This window comes from Toxotes jaculatrix, chromosome 1, assembly GCF_017976425.1.
Source record: "Toxotes jaculatrix isolate fToxJac2 chromosome 1, fToxJac2.pri, whole genome shotgun sequence".
In the NCBI taxonomy this organism is placed as follows: Eukaryota; Metazoa; Chordata; class Actinopteri; family Toxotidae; genus Toxotes; species Toxotes jaculatrix.
Window position 1 is genome coordinate 15,052,492 of NC_054394.1, and position 23,160 is coordinate 15,075,651.

At 38.8% G+C, this 23,160-nt stretch overlaps 1 protein-coding gene across 1 annotated transcript in view; it reads left to right on the forward strand.

Moving 5' to 3' along the window:
- Window positions 1–18,594, forward strand: part of LOC121182366 (CUB and sushi domain-containing protein 1-like) — a 282,979-nt gene extending 264,385 nt beyond the window's left edge. The window contains exons 62-74 of the mRNA XM_041038832.1: window positions 3,733–3,906; window positions 4,037–4,103; window positions 4,495–4,601; window positions 5,750–5,823; window positions 6,806–6,917; window positions 7,139–7,318; window positions 7,858–7,920; window positions 8,596–8,757; window positions 10,275–10,387; window positions 12,999–13,086; window positions 13,352–13,478; window positions 15,766–15,828; window positions 18,435–18,594. Of these exons, the coding sequence (XP_040894766.1) occupies window positions 3,733–3,906; window positions 4,037–4,103; window positions 4,495–4,601; window positions 5,750–5,823; window positions 6,806–6,917; window positions 7,139–7,318; window positions 7,858–7,920; window positions 8,596–8,757; window positions 10,275–10,387; window positions 12,999–13,086; window positions 13,352–13,478; window positions 15,766–15,828; window positions 18,435–18,594 (1,490 nt within the window). The remainder of the gene's footprint in view (window positions 1–3,732; window positions 3,907–4,036; window positions 4,104–4,494; window positions 4,602–5,749; window positions 5,824–6,805; window positions 6,918–7,138; window positions 7,319–7,857; window positions 7,921–8,595; window positions 8,758–10,274; window positions 10,388–12,998; window positions 13,087–13,351; window positions 13,479–15,765; window positions 15,829–18,434) is intronic.
- The last annotated feature ends 4,566 nt before the right edge of the window (window positions 18,595–23,160 follow it).

The window sequence follows — 23,160 nt, forward strand, 5'->3', positions numbered from 1 at the left end:
AACAGTAAAAGGGAATGTTTCCTGAGATCTTTCCTGCCGCTTCTTCCCACAAACAGAAAATCTCCTGCTGGCTCCTGCAGTTGCAGAGGCTTTGAACTGAGATGAGAAAGCAGGCAGAGAGGCTACTGAGAGGGAACCAGAGAGAGATGCAGACAGAGGGGGAAACAGAGAAGTAAAAGATACTGTAGGTGATAGAAAATGAGACTGGGGCAGGAAATTGAAAAGTGAAAATTAGAGGGGGAAAGTAAGAATAAGGAAGAAAGGGAGAGATAAAGGGAGGAAGAGGCTGCAAGTCCTCTGTCTTTTTTTTCCCTTCCTTTGGTTCCTTTCCTGTCTTTTCTTCTCTTCCCTCCTTTTCCCTTCATTTTTCTCCTCCTCTTTAGGTTCTACTTCGACTGTTCGCGTCATTTTGTTCAGCTCCGCTGTTTTCCTCCCCTCTGTTTTCATCCACTTCAAAGAATCCACAAGTCTTCATTTGATCCTGTTTGGGAACAACAACTTCTTCACACACATGCACACACAGAAACATACTGAATGAAGCAGTTGTAAGCCATAAAAGTGTAGCTTGTCAGGCAAAATGAATCAAGTGAGACGTAGAAAGAAGGAGAGATTGAGCAAGCAAAGCAGTGAGGAGGAGGGATAATGAAGAGAGCGAGAGAAAGAAAGACTGAGGGACTTAAAGGAGGAGAGAGGAGGAGGAAGAATCGACTGGATGAAGAGGTGTAGTGAAAGAACATGAGAGAGACAAATACACAGAGAAATGCAGAGATTAAGAAAGACAAAATGGGAGGTAGAAAAAGAGAGTCAAATGTGTGAATGAAAAGGGAAAAAGAGAATGTGATGAGCTGTCAGTGAGGCTGCGAGGAAAGAGCGACAGAGAAGCGAGTGAGCGAGAGGAAACGAGTGATGGGAGAAACAAAGAGAGGCAAATCAATACCTGCCCCCAAACCTGTAAACACACAGTGAGAAAAGGGATTAAGCCTATAAAATGTGTTGGCTGGGCGAATTGCGCCAAGAGAAAAATACCTAAAAGATGAAGTGAGGGAGGGAGAGGCGGTAACCACATGAGAAGGAGACCAAAGGAAGAGAGTAAAAGAGGACTGGAGCTGGGACAGAAGGATGGGGAAAAAGGTTGCAGGGAGAAAGAGAAGAAGGGCTGGAGGGAGAGACTGAAAAAAGAAGTAGGAAGACAGAAAGGAGGCAGGGGACCAAAGCGTAAGAAAGAACAGAGTGTGGAGACGTGAGAGGAAAGAGGAAAGGGAGAGGAGTCAATGATCGCAATGACAGAGGTGGGTAAGCAGGGATGAGTTACTTCTCCAGACTCATGTGAAGCCAAACCAGTGCATTAAAAACAAAGGAGAGGCTCAAATAAGGAATTAAAAAAAAGTTCAGAAACCTTCATTACAGACACAAGTGTTCTTTGGACATCAGAGACCTGCAGAAATATTGGTCTGGAATATGAACTGCTGAAGTCAATAAGAATGGTTTATTCTATTTTTAGACAGCTAGACTTTGATGCCTAACAACAAAGCTGTTTTTAGGGGGAAGAAAACACTCATTCAATTATTAATTTGAATCCCCATTAGCTGCTGGCAAGCCACCAGCAATTGTTCCTGGAGTCACACAAAAAAAAAATGATGAATGGCATGCTTTAAGAATGTGGGATTTGGCATTGACTTGTGTGCAGGTGTGTAGACCCCCCGAGTCTGACTTTGGGGAGATGCAAGGCTTCTTCAGGACACCAGTGACATACAAAACCAGAATTAGTCAGGTGGCTAGTTTGCACCCGTTGTTGCCTAGAAACCGCAATTTTATAAACAAAAGGAAATTTTTTTTTTTTAGAGTTCAAAACAATTTTTTGCTAATTGCTTTTTCTGCATCCAAAAAGAAAGCATATAGTCATAATGCACCAGAGACAGAAATAGACTGATGAAATCAAAAAGAAAATAAGAGAAAAGAGCGACAGGGTAAAAATCTAAATCAAGTTTTGGAAGAATTTATTGTTGAAGCAATACTTCAACATATCACCTCATTCTGCCCATACATTTATTTTTTTTCCCCTGTTCATTTCAGCATTTCTGCTTAATGCTGCATCTACTGTATGTACAGCATGTACTTGTTTGTGTGTTCATGTCTGTTTGCATATCTGTGTCTGCTGCTCTCTCTCTCTCTGTACGGTTGCGTGCACTGTATATCATCATAGCAGAGTGAATGGAGCGTGAAACCATCTGTCTCCCGGTTAGATGAGAATTACACTGACTTTATTAGATGTTTGAAACCATGCAGATGGTTATCATTATCTTTGGGAGTTAGGCACACACACACTCTTGTATGCACACACACAGATGTTTATCAGGGTGTTATGAAGTTATATGCACAGATGTCCATGCACATACTACATGCTTTCATGTATGAAAGACGCGTGCAGGTGCACACAAACGCATGCACAAAATTGGGTTCCTTAAAATCTTGAAAAGATGCTGTAACCTCATCATGAATTAACAGTGTGCTGTCAGGTCTCTATATATAACAGATGTATTTTAAATGTGAACTAATCAGTTTGATCAGCTGGACCATTTGATATCAACACTGGTTATGTACAGTAGCACTTATGAAATCAAGTTTCAAAGTAGCTGTGAAGGTCTGTGAATCATTAGCATTACATAAATATCAATCCCACATGTTGAGTCTCAGTATAAATCTACATTTCATCTTAAAATCCCAGTGTAGCACAGCATAAAGCTAAGGTTGATGGAAATGTTTTCTTGTGGATAATATTGTCAGAATTTAATTTAGCACAGTTAAGGAAAACAATATTGCTGATAACTCCCAATACCCAGCATGGAAGGAGAAGTGGAGCACAGGCAATGCTAAACTCTGAATGTTCTTTCAGAAGCTCTCAGTCCATATAATGGTCATGGTTGGTCTTTAACTTAACTGAACTTAGATGTGGTGACCTAGATCATGTGTTGCCTTAATGCCCTAAATGTCCTCATAGTGCTCATGACTGTCTTCTGTTTTTGCTGTTGTTTGTTTTCACTTGATGTCCCACCTCCCATATGTAGCCATCTTGTCATGTACATTGACAAGTACCCAGAATATGGAATTTTCTAACTCTGGGCAAATGTTGTTGATATAAATTGTTTAAAAAGTCTTTGTTTAATTCAGGCTATTCTTCAGAAAAGCATTGTTTAAATTTTTGGTTCACATCTTCCACATCCTAGGGCTGCATATCCACCAGGGATGTGTCTTAACTGCTGTTTTGTCTTTTTGAGTGCTTATTGTGTCTTTTGGTGCTGACTGATTTGTTGTAACTGAAGATAAAATTGCATAATAGGTGTTTGCAAAAGATCAGATGAAGTCTAAATACCCCCATTGTAAATGCATCAGCTATTAAAGGCATACTACTTGTTAAAGTTTTGTACTGCGAGCCACAGTGTCAGAGCAGTGGCAGTTTAAAAAAAAAAAAGTCTAATCAATGTGCATCCAAACATTTGCTCAAGGACGGAATCCAAAGCCTGACAGAATATGTAAACAGACTTGAAGTTGCAATTTACAGTCCTGAGCACAGGTGTATTTAGATATTGGGAAACCAAACAGAAACCAAACACCTGGCAAAGACAACTTGTAAACTACACATACACACACGTGGGACGTGCTGTCTCCTGAGCTAGCTATTAATCGATAATATATAATCAGTAGATCATCTTTTACATTGTGTGTGTGTTCCAGTGATCCAGTGTGGACCTCCTCCTCAAGTACTTCATGGTAAGGTGGAAGGGACGGACCATTCATGGGGATCGAGCGTTAGCTACAGCTGTTTCCATGGTTACCAGTTGTCCACTCTTGCTGTGTTAACCTGTGAGGGGAATGGGACGTGGACAGGAGATGTACCACAGTGTCTGCGTAAGTTAGCTGTCGCACTACATATTCTGTGGTGTGATGCTAAACGTTAACTGATGCACATCACTGTTGTCCTAGTTGTAGCAGTTCAGATCGAGCAGGTGTGCTAACTGTCATTGTTGTGTCTTTCAAGCTGTCCTGTGTGGCGATCCTGGCTCTCCTGGTGGAGGATTCAGAGAGGGGAACATCTTTTCGTACCGGTCAGTGATTAAATATATTAATTACTGAATGTGGCTACATATATATACATGAATTACTTATGATTGGTATTATCAGAAGTAGTATATTTTTGAAAAACCGGCACTGTCTTAAAATAATATTTTTATAGGTAGTATTATTGGCAGCATTTTGGCAGGGTGGCCATGGTTCAGGTGGCAAGGCTGGTTGATCTGTTATGGCCCCTATGACTGGATGTTAGTTTGAAACTGCAAGGACGAAATGGATTTTGGTTTGTGAGCAAAAACAAGAAAAAGTCGTAGGTTGAAGAGTAGATAAGAAAAAAAAATCAAGCTACAGCTGAAATAATTTGGTCATCACTTTTGTGTGTGTGTGTGTGTGTGTGTTAAATTAAATATTTGTTTTCCTACACAGGTCAGAGGTCAATTTCTACTGCCATGCCCCCTACCTGCTGGTAGGCTCTGCCTCCAGAGTCTGTCAGGCTGATGGGATTTGGAGTGGCCAGCAACCAGCCTGTATAGGTAATTAAACAACAGCACACAAAATAATTTTGGAGAGTGCATGTGCTTTTGGTTCACACCCTTCATGCTTTATAGTATGTCCACTATGAATCCATAAATCCATATAATATCTTAAAATATATCAACTCCACAGTGCATATTTATTTTATCATGTCCTGGGGCTGCGAGAAACAATGGCTGAACGATTGTTTTCTTGTTGGCTGAATTTTTAGTTCACTCGTCTCATGAAACTCGCTGCTCTGTTATTTGTTGTTTGTGCTCACTTTTGAAGGAAATTGAGATATATCAGTCACCAGTGCTCATAACACTCTTTTACATGACACACAGAAAAACTTGATGTATGCATAAATCTGAGGAGAAACAACATTACCAGCATTGACATAATGTTCACATAAATCTTTGAAATGTTACATATTATAGTGTTTCCATAATTGTGGCGGAACAAGACATTTTCTTTGCTGCAAAGGAAAATATTTCACCAACAAGTTTTGAATAAAATTCTGTGAAAACGGGTTATTGGTAAACAAGATTGTGAGGTTACTCATATACACCATTCAGCATTAGTATTCCTTTGCAGTTAGAGCTGGAGATATTATCTAATCAGCCACTGAAGTGTGTAGTTTTGATATCAGCATTTGATTTCTAGACCGATTTTATCTTGGAAAGCAGCCCTTCATTTTTAAAGCAAACTTGAGGTTTTTGTGGTAGCTGTTGTGAAAGCATGAAGCTTTTGTGAAATCTCTAGGAAAAATCTGAATTATTGTGTAATAGCTGAAGTGTAAAGCATCCTTGTAGTAACACCGTAGAACATCCCAGAATTTCTGTCATGTTCCTCTGTTAAAAATAACTCTATTATCTGTTATACGTAACTATGAAAATCTATTGGTGCCAGGTCCTGAATATTTTTTCCATGACTGAGTACTAGTAGCTGAACAATTCAAATCTTAGTGGATTAATTAAAAAAAAATCCAACAAAAGCAATTTTATGTATGTAAAACAGAATAATGATACAGTTTACCGTAGCTGGAAGTCTGTACTGGTACATTGCAGTATGTCTGAAATATCAGAAAGCACCTTTGAACAATGATTATAAAATGTGAAAGCATAAGATGTTTACTTTGTGTGTGTGTGTGTGTGTGTGTTTGTAGACCCGGCCTTCAACAGCTGTCGTGACCCAGGTACTCCAGCTTATGGTATTCCAGTCATGGCCCAGGGCTTTCAGGTGAGAAACATATTGGTTGAAAAACTACTGTATAATCCTTAAATTTACTTTAAATATGCTAGATAGATTAAAAAACTTAGATAAGAAGATTAGACTAAAATTCAGCTGTAAGAGTTTTGTAAACAGGTACCGTACGTCAATTTTAAAGTTTTCATTCTAAGCTTGATTCACAGCCATTTGAAGGATGTAAGGCTGAGAGTATGAGACCTTGTAGAGGGCCATGTTAAAAAAAAAAATAGCAGCAGTATTCTACCACTTGACGTGATCCAAGGATGTGCCGAGACAAGTACAAAAACAGCTGCAATAAAGCAAGCAGGATGACTAGATAAATAGATATTAATCTCCATCCAGATACAATGGGCCTGATGTTTGCAAAGGTCCTTGGCTGGAAGAAGAAATCAAACACTCAACATGCCGGTCAAAAGTACAGACCTGGTCAAAAGCGACTCCCAGATCTCTAAAGTTAGACTTTCCAAATATTTGCTTTTGCCTTTGGGACTGGGAAATCTAGAGCACAGATAAAAACCTGTTGATGGAATGAACAGGCCATCAAAATTCATAATGGAATTTGAGCAAACATGCAAATCCTTCAATTTGTGAAAGCATAGTTGGAAATCATCCACGTCACGTATGTCCCCTGACATCTCTACGAAGAAAGGAAGGGGCTACTACGATATTTTGAAAAAACAGGCACAGCAGGAAGGGCACGCTGGAGTAACAATATCATTTAAAGTATTTGATAAACTAAAGGATTATGTCCACTAAAACAGACAAAAATTATAAAGGTGCGTAACTTTTTTTTTCTGTTTAGTTTGATTTAAAGAGTTAGCAGTGAGGTAAAGTTATTTATTTTGACAATAAAACTCTACAAGTTAAATGATAGCTACCCCATGCTGTTGTGTGTGACAGGTCTTCAGGCTATGGGATTAACAATGGGTTAAGATAATTTTTAATTGTATTTTATTGCTTTTATGTAATGTAGGTTGGCAGTAAAATTTCCTTCAAGTGCCGCAAAAACTACCACATCCTTGGTTCAACCACAAGAACTTGCCTAGAAAATCTGACGTGGAGTGGAACTCAACCCGAGTGCATCGGTAAGAAATACCTATGTGTATTATTATGAAATAACTGTGTAAATTCTCTTCATCATAGATATAAAAACTGATATTTATTATATTTATTCAGTTGCTCTGTCTGTGTGTTTTTACTGTTGAGGTTTATGTTGTTCCTTATATTTTTTAACTTGAATTTGGTTTCAGTCTAAGGCATTAATGTCGATGTTAACACTGTTTATTTTTCTCTTCTCCATACTCAGCCCATTCATGCAGACAGCCTGAGACCCCCAGTAATGTAGATGTTCGATCTATGGACCTGCCAACCTTGGGATATACTCTGATCTACACTTGTCAAGACGGTTTCTATCTGGCCGGGGGATCGGAGCACAGAACCTGTAAAAGTGATGGGAGATGGTCGGGCAAACCCCCGCTCTGTAAAGGTATTCAGATCCTATCTTAAAAATGCACTGCTTGTGTAAAATGGGCTGATGTTGAGCCTAAAATCTAAACTGGATGTCATAATCCCATATGGCTTAAGATAAATACAGATTATCACCCTGATATTATTGGTATGCTTTCATAAATCAGCCTCAGGCATACCATGAATGCTGGGGAGATGGTTTTTTTTTTGTTGTTTTTTTTATCACATACTCATGGCACTATCTAGTTGCAAAGACAAGGAGCTGGTGGCTGTGAATACCGTGATGTATGACAAAAAAAAACCCAAAACAATGAGGTTTATAACCAGAAAGGAAAGAGGCTGCCAGCTGCTTTCTGCCTTGTATCCTGGATCCTTTTTGTCTGTGGAACAGCAAGAAGTGACAAATATCATTGTATTGGACAATCAGATTATAATTTTCCACATTAATTAATACTTAGTCTTGGTTTTCTCAGTCCCGACACGTTACCAAATGTATTGTCAGTAAAGTCTGAACTATCCAGTGAGCTAAACTAAACTTAATGCTGTTTTATGTTTCAGTTGGAGTGAAAGTAAATCCCAAAGGCAGAGGAGAGTCAGATGTCCAGAAGAACAAGATTCGTGGTATGCAGAATAAACAACTGCAGCGCACACACGCTGTGGTACATGCAGTGTGTGTGTGTGTATACTTTTTTTCACTTGCACACTTCCTTGGAAGCTTGTTTTTATAGCATTTCAAACTGAGTTCATTATATTGTTTTTAGTAAACAGGATTGTTACAAAGCATGTCCCAGAGAGGAATAAATTACTGAATGATGGGGGGTTGTTGTGAGTGTTGGCTACATGGGTCTTCTGTCTGGACAAGCAGTCTTGTTTCAGATTTATAGGCTTACAGTCAATTATCCTGTGAACAGAGTGCAGATAGGCTCAGACCAAGCAAATAAATCAGTAAAAACATTCAGGTGCAATATCATGTAATACCTTTTAAGTTTGAAGTAGGGTTTGATAATCAATATATGCATTTAGAGGGCATCAGTGGAGACTAACACCAGAGAAGTTTTGAATAAGTCATAACTCTATGAGTGGGATTCAGACAACCTGACACTAACCTGCTGCAGCAGTCATTTCTAAAGGAACCAGAGGTACAAATGTTTTGTCTGTAGCAAACACAAGGCAGTAAATCTAACCCTGACCCTTTTATGGCTATCATCTCTGTTCATGACCTTTAACTTGTAGCCAGGAAAAGCTGTCTGACACCGGTGCTGCAGCTGATTTTACTTTTGCTCCTCTCCTTTGCAGTTCCAGTGGATGTGTTCTCTCCTAACTCTGAGTGGAGCGGTTTCTATGAGTATCTAGGGAAGAGGCAGGCCACCACATTTACAGTTACTGGGTTCAATGCTACCAGTGGCAGAGTCAATGTCACATTACTGGAGACCAGTGGAGTATCAATCAGACTGTCAGGTAAAAAAACAAAACAAAAAAAAAACAAGAATACTGATATTATTTAAAATCACTCATTCATTTTACTCTGGGTAACCTCACAAAAGCCCCTTTATTTTGTTATTTTAACTTTGCAGTGCTTGAAACATGAATGCGTAGAACTTCAATAAACCAATTTCTTGAGTCAGTTTTATTTCTTAACAAAGCCTTTTAAACGTTAGAAGTCATAAAATGTATGTGAAATAGAAAAATAATAGAAAAAAGCATATAGAGAATGGGTGAAGAATACTTTCTTTCATGTGGTACTTAAATGATAGCTAAATGAAAATAAGACTTCCCTGTCTAGCTGCGAGGAAGTGTTGTAACACTGCCTTTGTTTTTAATGAGATAAAAAGAGCAATCACATCCCAGAGGTTTGAGATCTTCAGACTTTAAATGCAGTGTAAGTCACACAAGTGGAAGCTCTGCAGTAGGTGTAAATACATTAAGTTTAATGTATTTAAATAAAGATCCAGCTTTCATTCATACTTATCAGAAAGGCATCATGGATATGTAGGTTGAAATTGGTGGAATTCCCTATATTGTACACAAGTACGTTCAAGTTTTCATAAACATTCACTGTCTGCAGGGCAGAAAACTGGGTTTGTGCATGAGCCGTAGAACATACAGAAAATAGAAACAGGGCATTAATACCTTAAATAATAGAACATGCAGGGGCACTGGCGGGAATTAAGAACAAGTTGTTTGTCTGGACCCCTCTACAGCAGTGCATCTGCAGCATCACCATGCCAGTCTAGAGGGCCAAATTATTACCTGAGTAGCATAACCACCCATAGCAGTGCCCCAGTGCACATGATGTATTGTTTATCCGTATGTACTGTAAGAAACAAAGAGTATATTGTCTGAAAACGACTGGCAGGTTAACAAAGCAGCAAATCTATACTCTTGAACAAATACCTTCAAAATAATAGCGTTTAAGCAACTTTAAGGAAAACTGTCTGACTATCCCACTGACACTCACGTATGTTTTGACATTTCACAATGACATTTCACAATCAATAGTTCAGCTTGATCCCGGGGTCATGGAAGATTTTCCGCAGGTAGGAGACAAGGGGTGCCGACATATAAAATGATTTCATTTTAAATCTGTGATATTTCTTTTACATTGACTTGTCATATAGAACTGCAACAGTTCTGTGTTGGCACTGTAGTTAACCACGTTGTGACATGTAGCTGAAGGGTAAATGTCACTTTTTCCCCAGTAATGCGTCAGGTGCTTGGTGAAGGAAATAGAGTATGATAATTCAAAATGTCAAGGTGTTTCCTTTTCTCTGTTTGTCACTCAGCCTGTCTCTCTGCTTGCTTACCACCTTGTCTGTCTGTCTTTCGGTTTGTCAGCTCCCCCTCCAACCCCATGATACCTTTACCTCACTGTCTCTCTCTTTTCCCTGCCAAGTGCCAACACGATTTACAAGTTAATCTGCTGTTATTGATACTGTACTGGGATCAGGCACTAATCTTTCTCTGTCTCTATCTAGGAACCTATAAGTCAGAGGAAAACCAGCTGCTCTTGAAAGTCTACCAGGTGAAGGGGCCAACAGAGCATTACTACAGCAAGTTTAAAAATGACAACTGGGCGATGGATGGATATGTAAGACAATCCCCCTCTTATTTTTCTATGTTAAATATTTTAAAGCAAAGAGAGCTTTTACTCATATAATCACAATCAGTATTTTGATATTAATGTGTATATTTCCAGACAATAGGATTGTAATAACAGGATGTGAATGAATCATTAAACTCGATAAATTATAATACTGAATTGTTTACGCTGGATGGGGTCGAGAGAGGTGTATTGAAATTCCAGACAAATGCTCAGTCACATTATGCAAAACAGATTTTGAAATTCAATGAAGTCTAATTAACATCTTTTTAAATAGAGGAATGATGTGGTTTACCAAGAAGCTTTTGTTTCCCTCTCCTTAACAAAGGTGTGGGAAATAAGTTATTGCATAAACTTATCACCACTGGGTGAAGTCGCCAAACACATTTCTATGCTATGCACATTTGTTACTGTGCACACAATATACTGTGGAAATGCTATCAGTTTTCTCAAAGACCCTTTTATATGCCAATCCACAATGTTTACTTTTATTTTGCTCTTTTATAAAAAGCATAATGTTATACAAAATGAAGACATCCAACAATACACGCTTTGCAAATTTGGTCATTAAAAAGAATGGATGGTTTATCTCCTACTTGTCGTATGTAATTCCTGTCTGTCATCTGCGGTGATCTTTCTGCTTTTCTGCTCATGGGACACAGCAGCACAGATTTCCCAACAACTACACTGATTCTTATTTTTTTAAGTTAGCTTTGCTCTGCATGGAAACTAGAAATGGCAAGCCCCACCAAAGGTAAAAAAAAAATCCTATAAGCACCAGCACTAACTCTCACTAATTAAGACATTAAATTTAATTATTCCATATAAAGACAAAATGAAAAAGAGGAGGTAGTGACATGCTGGATGTACTGCTTTGCCAGGTCCAGTGACTTCTTGGAGTCTTAGGCTGTGTCTGAAATCACACCTTATTTAGCATTTTGTGCACATTATTTATCCTTTGCCATTTTATTTGAGTGTGTGAATTCATGCACTATAGTGTCCTTAACAATGCTAACAATGGAATAAAAAAAGTATTATTCGTGGCACGTACACTATGTTCTGCTAACAATCCCATAATATGATGCGATGCACTTTATAGATGCACAAATTACCATTGTGTAACACAACACCTGTCAGTGATGACACAAAATGATGATAATTTGTCTCTCGCTTTATTGCTCACTATAGAGTGACGTACTGTGTGTCTGTCATTCAGACAGTAGTAAAGCAGTGAATGAGGGAGTGATTTTGGGCACAGCCTTGTTATCATGATAAGGTTGCCAGGCATCCCACAGAGACTCCCGGAAGTTACTGGTCTGGCCAAGAAATAGATCCAGCATGTAACTCCTCATAAATCCACAAATCTGGACAGAGATAGTGTAGAATTACTGCACATTTGCTCCGTCCATTCATCATTTCACTTTGATGTGCGGAAATTGCTTTTTTCTTTCTTTAAACTGTGAATGTATTCAATCAGCCAGATTATAACATTGTATCTGTGTCTAGAAAGAAAGACAGAGAAAAGGATGTAGTGAGAAAGTCATCTTTGTGTGATGTTTCGTGTTCCATGTAGACTTTTTAACTTGGTTTGATGTGATATTTGAGGCTGGGACTTCTGAAGATCATTTCTACAGCTGGGGAATGGATTAAAAATCTGATCTTGTTTGACTTGGATGACAGAGAGAACCAGAGAAGGAGGCACAGAGGAATCAAATGGGCAGATTGTAAAAGATAGTAGCAGACAGGAAAGGAGGAAAATGGGATGTAAGAAGAAGGAAGGAAGGACACATGGACACATAGACAGCCAATTTATCATGTTGCGAATGACAGAAGGAGGGAAGGAGGTAAAGAGTCAGGCTGGTAATGACCAAGTTGTGTGGTTCCTGAAAAACAATCTTTTCACACTTAGAAGATGAAATTTCAATTGTGGATTTGTGGGTAAAACATCGCTGCTTCAATCTCCAAACGAGTAATGGTGGAGGGGGTTGGAGAACGAGGAGGGGACAGAAGGGAAGCCAGAGTGCAGGAGGAGGAGAGATACTGCTGATGAGGGGAGAGGACAGGGTGAAACCTGGCACTCAAATGTATTCAGCATCATGTAAAATCTTTTAAAAAAAAAACTGTTTATTGAGTTTACCAAATGAATGCATCGTGTCACTGTACTTTAAGTGTAACTGAAACTAAGCAACACATTGAATAAGTGATTGTTTTGAAAGAAAATCACAATACTTTATACAAAAATAACATTTGCTGGCTCTGAACTGAACTTACTTCTCACTAAGAGCTCACTTCTACTGTAAATCTTAAGGATGACAATATTAAGCTGATTACTGTTAGCTTGATGTTGTCATCCATCTGTAGTCAACTGTACAGGGAGGTAATTACATATTCACCTGTCAGTTCTTAAAATATTTTCTCCCTATAACCACACCTGTCTCACACATCCGTAAGCCACTTTCTGACACTTCGATTAAAATTCTTCTCTATTTTCATACAGAAAGAAGAAATACCTTTCTAGAAACAGAAAAGAAACAGCTACAGTGTCTCTAACTGCTTGTGTGAAATGCTATTATTCACCTGTATGTGTTTCTTTTTTCAGGTTACTGCAGAATCAGACCAGAAGACTTTTGTTTACCAGGGTCATATTCACAGTAAAGACTTTGGCAAGTTCCATCTTACGAGGCAAGGTAGGCCTGTCTGTAACATCAGCAGCGATGCCAACCACAACAAACAATACAAACTAAAATATTCAGTCAAAGGAAAATTGAAATGTTTTTTGTTAGTGTAGTGTAAAACAAATTTAATTTCAGACAGTAAACATGGCAAGCAGAGCTCAAGTATACAGAATGAATGAAAAAATGCAAGAAGCATCTATTACATGTGCCTAAAAGGGTGTTTATGTGTGTTTGTGTGTTCATGCATGTGTGGGTTTTTCTGTGTCTGTATCCCCAGGCCCTGTAACCATGGCAATGGACCCATCCAACCTCTACACAAACAGCAGCTCTGTGGCAGCAGCCATCTTAGTTCCTTTCTTTGCCCTCATCCTGTCTGGATTTGCCTTCTACCTCTACAAGCACAGGTAAGCTGTATCCTCAACCTAAATCCATCAGAGAAGACAACCAGCAGAGTAGAATACAAAACAGTCGTTTGCCCTCTGGCATAGTCTGCAGTTAAAAAAAAAAAAAAAAAGGCAGGTCTTAGGCTTCCAATCAAAAGTAATGTCAAAGCAAATACTTATATATGGAAAAGTAAGAAATGAGAAAATCTTCTGTAGTTATAACATACATAAACAACATCTTGATCAGATGATCTTTAACCAGTTCATCTGATGAATAAATATAAGGAAATATCCACCTTGAATTTTTTTGCTTATGCTGATAATGATTTCCAGTGCATTTGAGGGGTTTCTTTGAATGTTTAATTTCCTTTTTTCAGTGCACCAATATTCCCCAATTTGCTTTGTCTAATTCAGTAAATTATTTTATGCATTTCCCTGAAACACACTCTAAACTTATTTAAAATGTATTTTAGGGTTGCATTAGATTGCATTATGGTCTCTTGAGGCTCCTGTTGATGAAAGTCTCATTACTGCAAACTGTATCCACCTTTCTGTAAATCTTAGTAGAAATTTCATTCTGAGGAGTTAATGCCAAAAGATGAGCCTATATTTATCAAGCTTCAAGTAAGAAATCAGACCTAATAAATTTTCAACATATTTGACATATTTGTCCTCCTTTTAAACTTCAGAGTAAAAATGTTTTATCAACTGTATAATCTTTGTCTTAGGAGAACTGTAGAGCTGGTTTAGTCCATTAGGGGTTTATAGTAGTGACTAGATTAAAAAACAAAACAAATTTCAAAGATATTTATAATGATTTATTTTGTTTGGGATATAATGCCCTGCCACAAAAATCCAGAACAACTTCTTGTCATTTACACTTAAATGACTATAACAGTACTTATTGGACCTGATATTAGCCTCAAAGAGAAGACAAACAAACCATGCATAACAAAAGGAGCCCAAAATTCAAAATACATGGAGACATTGGAGACAGGACATTGTTTTTAAACAGTTTTAGAGTGGCTTTTTGAAGGTGCAAATATTGGGTCACATAGCTTATTTTTGGTGACCACAGGTGCAGACATAGCCCACAGCACACACAAGTATCCAGGATGAATTATCAGCAGGAGTTGTATTGCACCATCCAGACATGATACCCTGGCAGTTTCTTTATGGGTCAGGAGCCCAGGCCACTGTCCAAGTACAGAGTAACAAGTCAAATATGTATCATTATGCAGCGCTCCAGGGCAGCTATTGTCACTTTTCAAGTAAACGGTAAAATGTTTCATCATGCTATCTATGAACCATAATGTGCTGTAGTTCTTTAAAGGACAATGATATCTCTACAGTTAGACATTATCTTGAAATATGATGCCTATGGTTGTTCAAAGTCTTGAAAATATTGTTTGTTTAATCCAAGCTTGGCTGGATGGGTATCTTCCATAAAGATCCCACTTGCATGACAAAAGCAACATAACCTAAAACAAATTTGCCGCTGACACAGGAAATTGTATACTGAATTGTATAGTGAACTTAGATACGTATGAGATGAATACTCCACCAGAATTTGTGCCTTTTCCAACCTTGCACCAAAATCACAATATAGCACTGACAGTTTTGTTTTGTTCATTTGAAAATAAAACTGATTATTATTTATTGATTATTAATTTGTGAGTCCGATGTTCCAAACTGAGTAGAGAACATGGATGTTTGGTGCACTCTGTATCCTAAAACACAATGGAATTATACTGAGTGGACCAGATAAACGTTTTGTCTGAAGGACAGACTCATTCACAGAAATGTGAAAACTTAATTATAGCTCTAAAACTCCAAACACACCCCGAAGGTTTAATCTGATTGACCTTAGATATTAATTATTGCTCTTAGAAACTTCATAAAAGACTTTAAAAGCCTTAAGATGCGAGATAATTCAGAACTATAATGAGGGTAAAATGTCATCATTCATGTTTCCTGTTTAAGACTTGTATAAGATTGTTCTGAGTTCTGCACTTCATCACTCAAAGTTTTACAAATTGATATAATTGAGGAAACACAGACAGTAATGTGCTTTTCTGTGTACTAGCTAGTTAGGATGGTAAATCCTGTTAATGCTAGGATGGTGACTGCTGTGTACACTGCCATACAAACTTACACAAGATATTGACAGTACATTAATCAAAGTATATATATAATAGCCAACAGGGCTAGTAGACTCTATCATTACATTACTTTACACTTTGTTACACAGCCAGTTAGCAGTGTGCAATGTTAGTTGATGTATATTAAAGCTGATGGTTGTATGCAGGACATTGTCTGCTGACACAGATGACAATGAGAGACCAAAAGACACCTGGGGGCCTGGCGGCAGGTAAGACAGACACTTGTCATTCACCTGGTTTCAAACAACAACCAGACCTCCGCCCGCCGCCATATCCTCCGTCAAACTTTTCATCTCTTGTTTTTTTGATTTTTAGATTTTTCACATGCTGTTAAGTAAGGCTGCACAATTGGACAAAGTATGAAACTCTGATTATTTTCTGATCTGAACTGAATTTGTTATCGCTGTAAATGAAAACTAAAACTTGTAAACTACTGTGAATATAAAATTTGTGGGACATGGCACAAGGAGACATCTTATATCAGCCAAAAGTAACTGTGGTGACATTTATACTCAGGATACAAAAGGACCATATCATTTTGATTTTATTCAAAATCAGTGCAGCCCTACTGTGTTAAAACAGCAATCATTAATAGCCAGACGGAGGACATTTTATTTTGTCTTTGATCTCATTGTCATCTCTCTGTCAGCATGATGCCATCAAGAACAAATATTTGACCTCCTCTAAACTGGTCCAATCAAAGCAAATGATATGTATATTTGTGTTTGCTGTTGCTTTTTTATTATTCTTTCCAGCTGTTACCTATAACCAGAAAATTTGTTTCATCTTGACTTAACAGTAGGTGTAGGGTAAAGCTAATTTTGCTAACATAACATAATGCCTAGCCCAACATAATGGCAAGCCATCAGAAACTGAATTTATTTCTTCATGTAGCGATGTAATAGCTTAAATGAAAAGCTAAAAACAAGGTGTGAGTGTGTACACTGCAGTTTCTTCCTGCTTTGGCCCTTATGTCTGTACAGTATCTATAACACTGTCAAAGCAATTATGTGTGCTGTTTTTCATTCTACCAATAAAATTAAACTATTGCACCTACAGCCACAACCAGAAACTAGTGCAGTGATTTGAACTGCTGCCACGCGGGGAGGTCTGCGGTGTATGTGCAGTTTTGTAAAGTAATGGGTTGAGCATGTAGGGTAGGCTTAGTGGCTCCCCAGGGTTGGATTTCTACCATTGCACACACATACACACACACATACACACACATACACACACGCACTCTTAATGAGGTCAGAGTCAAACAGCGTTTCAGCTGCAGCACTCCTCCCTACTAATAGTTCCACAGGGTTTGGGAGTAAGTGATTATATCTAACTGGATTATAGGACCTGATTATCCAAAAATGTAATCTGCGACAAACAGACAAATGAGGAGGGGGTAGTCATATATCACCGTGTATCCGTGTGAACCCCTGCAGTAAGTTTCTTAAAATCCCTATTTAGCCAGATTGAGTAATTGAGTATATTCTTTTGAACTCAAACCATTGGAAACCATTTGAAGGTGATGGCAGGTTGCATACATGCAGACACACTCAAATGAGAGCAGCAGATGGGCACTGGGCAGCTGAACCACTGAAGCAGGCAGTTGTTGTGGTTCATATTCTCTAATATCAAGGGTAAAGCTGTAGATCTACACAAGACAGCTGAGAGGACATAGAAGGGTAGTTTAAATCTACTTTTTTGATTAAACAGTTTTGGGTTTTGTTAGAGAGACAATGTTAAATATAGCAAATATTCACTTAATTATTAATCTATACCTTTACAATTCCTTCCAGTTTTCTCTTATGCATGAGTACTAGGACATTCTGCTGTCTAGTAGTTCTTGAACTCATACATCCTTCATTTCCCTGAGCAGCTGTGCCTTGTAAAGCAGTGATGTTGAACCGGACATTCAAAAGCCACTTAAGCATTGGTGTGTGTGTAGTCTGCTTCATTTTGAAATGTCTAAACTTTTCACACTAATGAAAAAAATCACTTTTTCATGTTGACTTTGAATGAGTTCTTCTCTGTTTCAGTCGACCATCAACGTCAACTGAAAAAAAAAAAAACCCACAGACACATACGAAATCCAATAGAGACAGAGCAACATGAGCATCCCATCAGAGTCATGTTTCTGGCCACCTAACAAACGTTATGTAATATGTCCTGGCCTTTTGGCTGTGGTTTGATTCAACAACTCCTGAGAATAGTGTCTGGAGCTGACTTTTTTCATCAGTCTCTGACTTGCTGGGGCTCATTGCTCTTTTTGTTCTAGACAAGTACTATACACCTGGCAGGTTCAAGTTTGTTTGTTGGAAGTGACTGCCTGTGATTTTGTATTTGAGAGTTGGTGAGATCTGTGGGACTAAACATACAGTCTAATACAGTCTATGTGACAGAAGACCAAACCACTGATCTCAAAGCTGCACAGAGCTGCAGATTCCTGTATTAATTCTCACTGGGCTCAGAAATACAAGTGACAATTTTTCTTGACACTGAGTCAATCAGAAATATCACTCAGTGCAGGTTTAAAATTATGCTATAGTCAGTGTCACTGCAAGATAAGTGTGACTAACCGTATCATTTTTTCACTGTGTGTTCTTACTGACAGCTTATGCATACTGTATATTAAAAGATCAGAAAATTTGGGAAAACTTAAGTCTCCTAAAAGGGGTGTGTAGTTTACTTGAGATTTTGTGTTCACTTTTGGTTGAGATTTATTTTTCTAAACATTAAATACAATTTTGCAGAGATATCTTTTTGAAACCAAGATTCTGTCATTAATGTAATGTTACGTCCTTCTCTTTCTGTTTTTCAGGACTCGTCCTAAGGTCCAGTTCAACGGCTATGTCGGCCATGAGAGCTCCAATGGTCAGGCATCATTTGAAAACCCAATGTATGACACCAACATGAAGCCCACCGAGGCTAAGGCAGTTCGATTCGATACCACACTCAATACAGTCTGCACCGTCGTATAGTCCAGCAAACCTGCCACTAAGCAGTGGTTCAGTCCAACCTCCATGTTGCAGTCTGCGGTGTGGTTTAACCAAACAAAAAAGAAAGAACAAACTTATGATTTGGACGTGTCACCGTCAGCAGTCTGTGTTGTAGCATACTGGTCCTCTGTCAGCATAATCTACACAGATAATGCAGATCCGCTCCACCTCCTACCTGAACAATGGTATGATCCACCTCTCCCGATAGTCTGAAAGAGCTAAATATAGCGAGTTGGATCCAGTAAAGAAGGGAGCAGACAATGACGTCATCGCGTAGAACGATGAAGTCTGTTGTTCAGGAGATCAGTGGTGGGACCAGAATTCTTCTTAAGCACTGTTCAGACATCAAGGAAATACACAGAAAGATGGTACAATTAGCTGAACTTCCTCCTTGAGCGACAACCTAATTGAACAGTGCTGGTCCAGTGACCGCTGACTGACCACGAAATTTGACCCAACCTCCTCATGGAAAGGGCTTTGTATGACCAGTGTCAAATGGCGCTCAAATACCCTCCCTGCAACCTGAATTTTACCCCAACCTGACCCCATACCCCCATGCCAAATTTGCAACGTGGTATAGGCTTATTAACTCTCCCTTGCCGTAGGCCAGACATGGGTTTGACCAATGTGAGGTTCTACCCTCAGGGGAAGCACATAGACTATTCCACCCCTCAGCCCTAACCCTCCAGACACTGAATAGTTTTTGGACAATTCCTATATGTCAACACAAAAACCATTACTGGTGCTGGACCAAAACCTCCCTCCGGACTGCTGGACTTAACGGGACTGGACTCTCTGATGTGATGACAGCTTACACAGTCTGTTTTGGTTGAATCTGATGGTGATTGCACAGGCTGCTGTCAAGCTGACAACCAAATGCAGTCAATGCAGTGACAAGTTCAACCAGACCAATTCCTTTAAAGAAAATGATACTCTTTTCCAGCCCTGCATACTAGTATTAAATTAAAACTAGAAGCAGTGGACTAGTGGTATACAGCAGGTTTAAATAACAGTTGCAGATACGTTTGAAATGTTTTAGCCTACTTGGAGAACTGAATGAGTTAGGTTCAATATAGCTGGACAATCACAGAGTTAAGTAAGTTGAGTTATCAGTTAATAATGGATTTTCTGATAGGTTACTGTGATTTGTCTTTAGCCTCTGCCACTTGCTGTGTTGCCTTTTATGACAGTGTCTAACTGCAGTATTTGGCAACAGTAAGGCTAAAACATACCAAATCAAGCATTTGCAAATGCTATTTTTTCCCCAGAGTTAGTACTAGGACTTGTGAACTAGTTCTAGATGAGTTCTGGATATTTTAAAATATTCTATAGAGGTACTACACAGTTAAAATGAGTCAAATACACAATATCCCTCTCTAGCACTAGGCAGACTGTGCTGGAACAGAAAACCAGAGTTGCCAGGTTGGTGTACACAATGGACTGGTTTCCAGAGGCCTGTCTAACACAATCAAAGAGTCAGACAACTGATTCTTGTTCTTGGACTAGCCAGGATTCTGTGTGGAAGCCTGGAGGCAATAAGCTGTCAAGATCTTCGACTGCTGCAATCAGCTGTGGCCAGTTCCAGGAAATGATTTGTCTTCTCGTAACTCTGGTCGGGATTATCAGTCAGTCGAGTGATGACTAATTTTTTTCTACAGTATACTCTCCAGCCACAAGATCAGAAACAGATGAACAGATTAAGAGACAGACTGGTTGACTGACAGAAATTAGACAGACGGACACAGACGAATGGACAGAAATACACCTCTGTCAGTCGTGCTGGAAAAAAAGAGACAAGGACAGGTTGCTATGGAAACAGAGACAAATAGTTGTCTCCAGTTGTCTCTTCTGGCATTTTTCTTCAGTGAAGATATTGATGAACAGACTCTATGTTCAAAAACCCAGTGGCCCCATGGGACTTCCCAAACCACTGCTGCTGGGGACCCCAAAATATAAACTTTATATAAACTCTTAAACCGCACAAATTTTGCACTAGTGTGTTTTTCTGACTGGGTTATGAAAAAATGAATAATTTTTGGGTCTGAAATGGGTTTGAAAAATGAGTCATTCAGAAAAGAGAATTTTATTCAAAAACTTCTATCTTTAAAAAGATGACAAAATGACTAAATACAGGGTTACAGAGTGTTTGTATATACACATTTATATTTCACACGCCCTGTTAGCAGAAGGTGTGACCACATGCTATAACGTTGTTTATTTCGTTGCCATGACAACATGCTAGCCAACCAGAAAGTTGGGATCAGTTTACCTGTGGACCTTGGAGCTTCTAGTGTCACGTAATGGCACCGCACTCCTGCCGTTTTTAGATCAGTGGCTGTTTCTGAAAACTCACACTGAATACTGTGACTATGAAATATGTGGAAGAAATAAACAGAAAGGCTTACATCCATAATATGCAGTATGGTCCCACTGAAACATTGGCACAACACTGCTACTTGTTATTTACAAGCATTAAATGCCATCATATTCTGAGATACTTCACTCCTGTGGTAAACTAAACAGTACACGGTTTGGGATACTGTCAATATGGACTCATTTTTCTCGGTGAATGACTCATAGTAGCAGACAGTATAAGTTTTCAGAAACAACGTGACTGTTTCTCTGACCCTCTTTAAAAAGATGTGTTGTCAATGTTCCTTAATACTCACATTATCATGCATCAACTTTCAACACATTTTGCATATCTGATGCACATGTTCGTATTTCAACACACCTTTTTAAAGAGCACACAGCGCATTCATGATCTGTTTGAGAATTGGTCATTTAAGGCAGAGGACAAACAGATACAGTATGAAGACAACATGCACAATTGTTGTTGTCAACCCTTATTGCCCCCCCCCCCCCCGCCCCCCCGGGCCCCTCCATTGTTTGAGATATACCTCGTGTGCAGAGAGTAAGTTACATCCTGCTTATCAATGCTGGAACCTCACTGCAACAAATACACAAGCTTAGCGAGTGCGACCTCTCTTTCCGCTTATTTCCTGGTATTTGGAGTCAAAACGTCACGCTAACACCCATGAGTCTGCAGGATCCAAGATAATTCACTTGTTCCAAATCACTTGCCAAGCTTGTTATTTCTCGCAGTGGTCTCTCAAAATATTTTTATTTTTCGAAAGATGCTGCACTTGGTTTAGATCACAGATGTAACTGCTTTCAATATGTGTCTTTCAGTGTCTTCAGGCTTGTTTCCTGTTTGTTTCACACTCCACGCTCAACATCCTGGCATTAGGTTTGCACATCAGGCGTTTGCTTTAACCTGCATGACTTTCATTGTCCAACTGAATCCTTCTTTATGGTTCCCATGTTTTTAATCATTCAACGTATCCATTATACTGTCATATACTTACAAACAATGAATGACAAATCCATTCATTTACACATACAATATCAAATGGCGAGTATAATGTATGAGAGTCAGATAATGAAATGTACATGTACAAGTGATAAAATTACTATCTGTCCATGAAACACGTTACGTTACAGTGTTATACTTCAGGCCAAGACTCAGTTCACTGAAATCGGAGAGTGGATTTTCCAGAGTACTCCCGAAAACACATTTGGCATGAGAAACTTGTCACATCCACCTATTTTGAAATAAGTAAGAATGAACTGACAAGTAAATTGCAGTTTCTATTTACATTTTCAGCTCATTTAATTGAAAATGACTCTATCCCAGACCTGAATGCCGCAAATGAAATGTCCTGAAACAATGGTGATTATGATTGGAAGCATGAAAACAGGATATTGTTGGTATTATAATATCCATTGTCAGTCTGTCATTCACAGTCTGTGCTTCAGGGCTGGGGGGTCAGACAGCCACACACACATACACCAGTGTGAGATGGAGAAAGCAGAGATCTGCAGATGTGTGTAGCAGCTAAAATACTGGCTATAGTTAAAGACTGCGACAAGACAGAAGATTCGCATTCAAGATCTCTTTACAGGAAGAGACAAGACATCTGTAAACAACAGTAGAGCGTCTGCTCTCAAGCTAGTGAGGCTCCTCTCTTTTTATTGTTGGAGTTCACCCAGTGTCTCTATTTTAATTGATTTAATTAATTCAGTTGAGATTTCCTATGGAGTCAAGAGTGCGTAATAGGGCCTGAAAATTAGAGGCTGCAGGGTTTCCACAAGCATAATAAAAGGTCTAATTTTTAACAATTAATGACATAGATCTGATCTCCCAGTGTGCACAAACAAAAAAAAATTAGACTCCTATTTATTCTGGCTTGCAAAGATCAGAGAGGTACGACAGAGGTTAGATTTAAGATCTTGCGCAGCCACAGAAAGTCAGACAAAAGCAAAGCAAATGTTTGTGCAGATATTTAAAGGTTATGGCATAAAGGCCAAAATAAGATCTCAAGCTTACAGCTTATGATGCTTCTGTAAGCTCGCAAAGATGCCAGATGAGCTCCGTTTTATGGCTGCCAGCACAGAAAAACTTCCATTTTAAGAAAGAGAGCTTGACTTTCCCTCCAGTAACCCTTCAATGTTTCCCTCAGTTACCAGCTGTGTAGTGGCAGATGT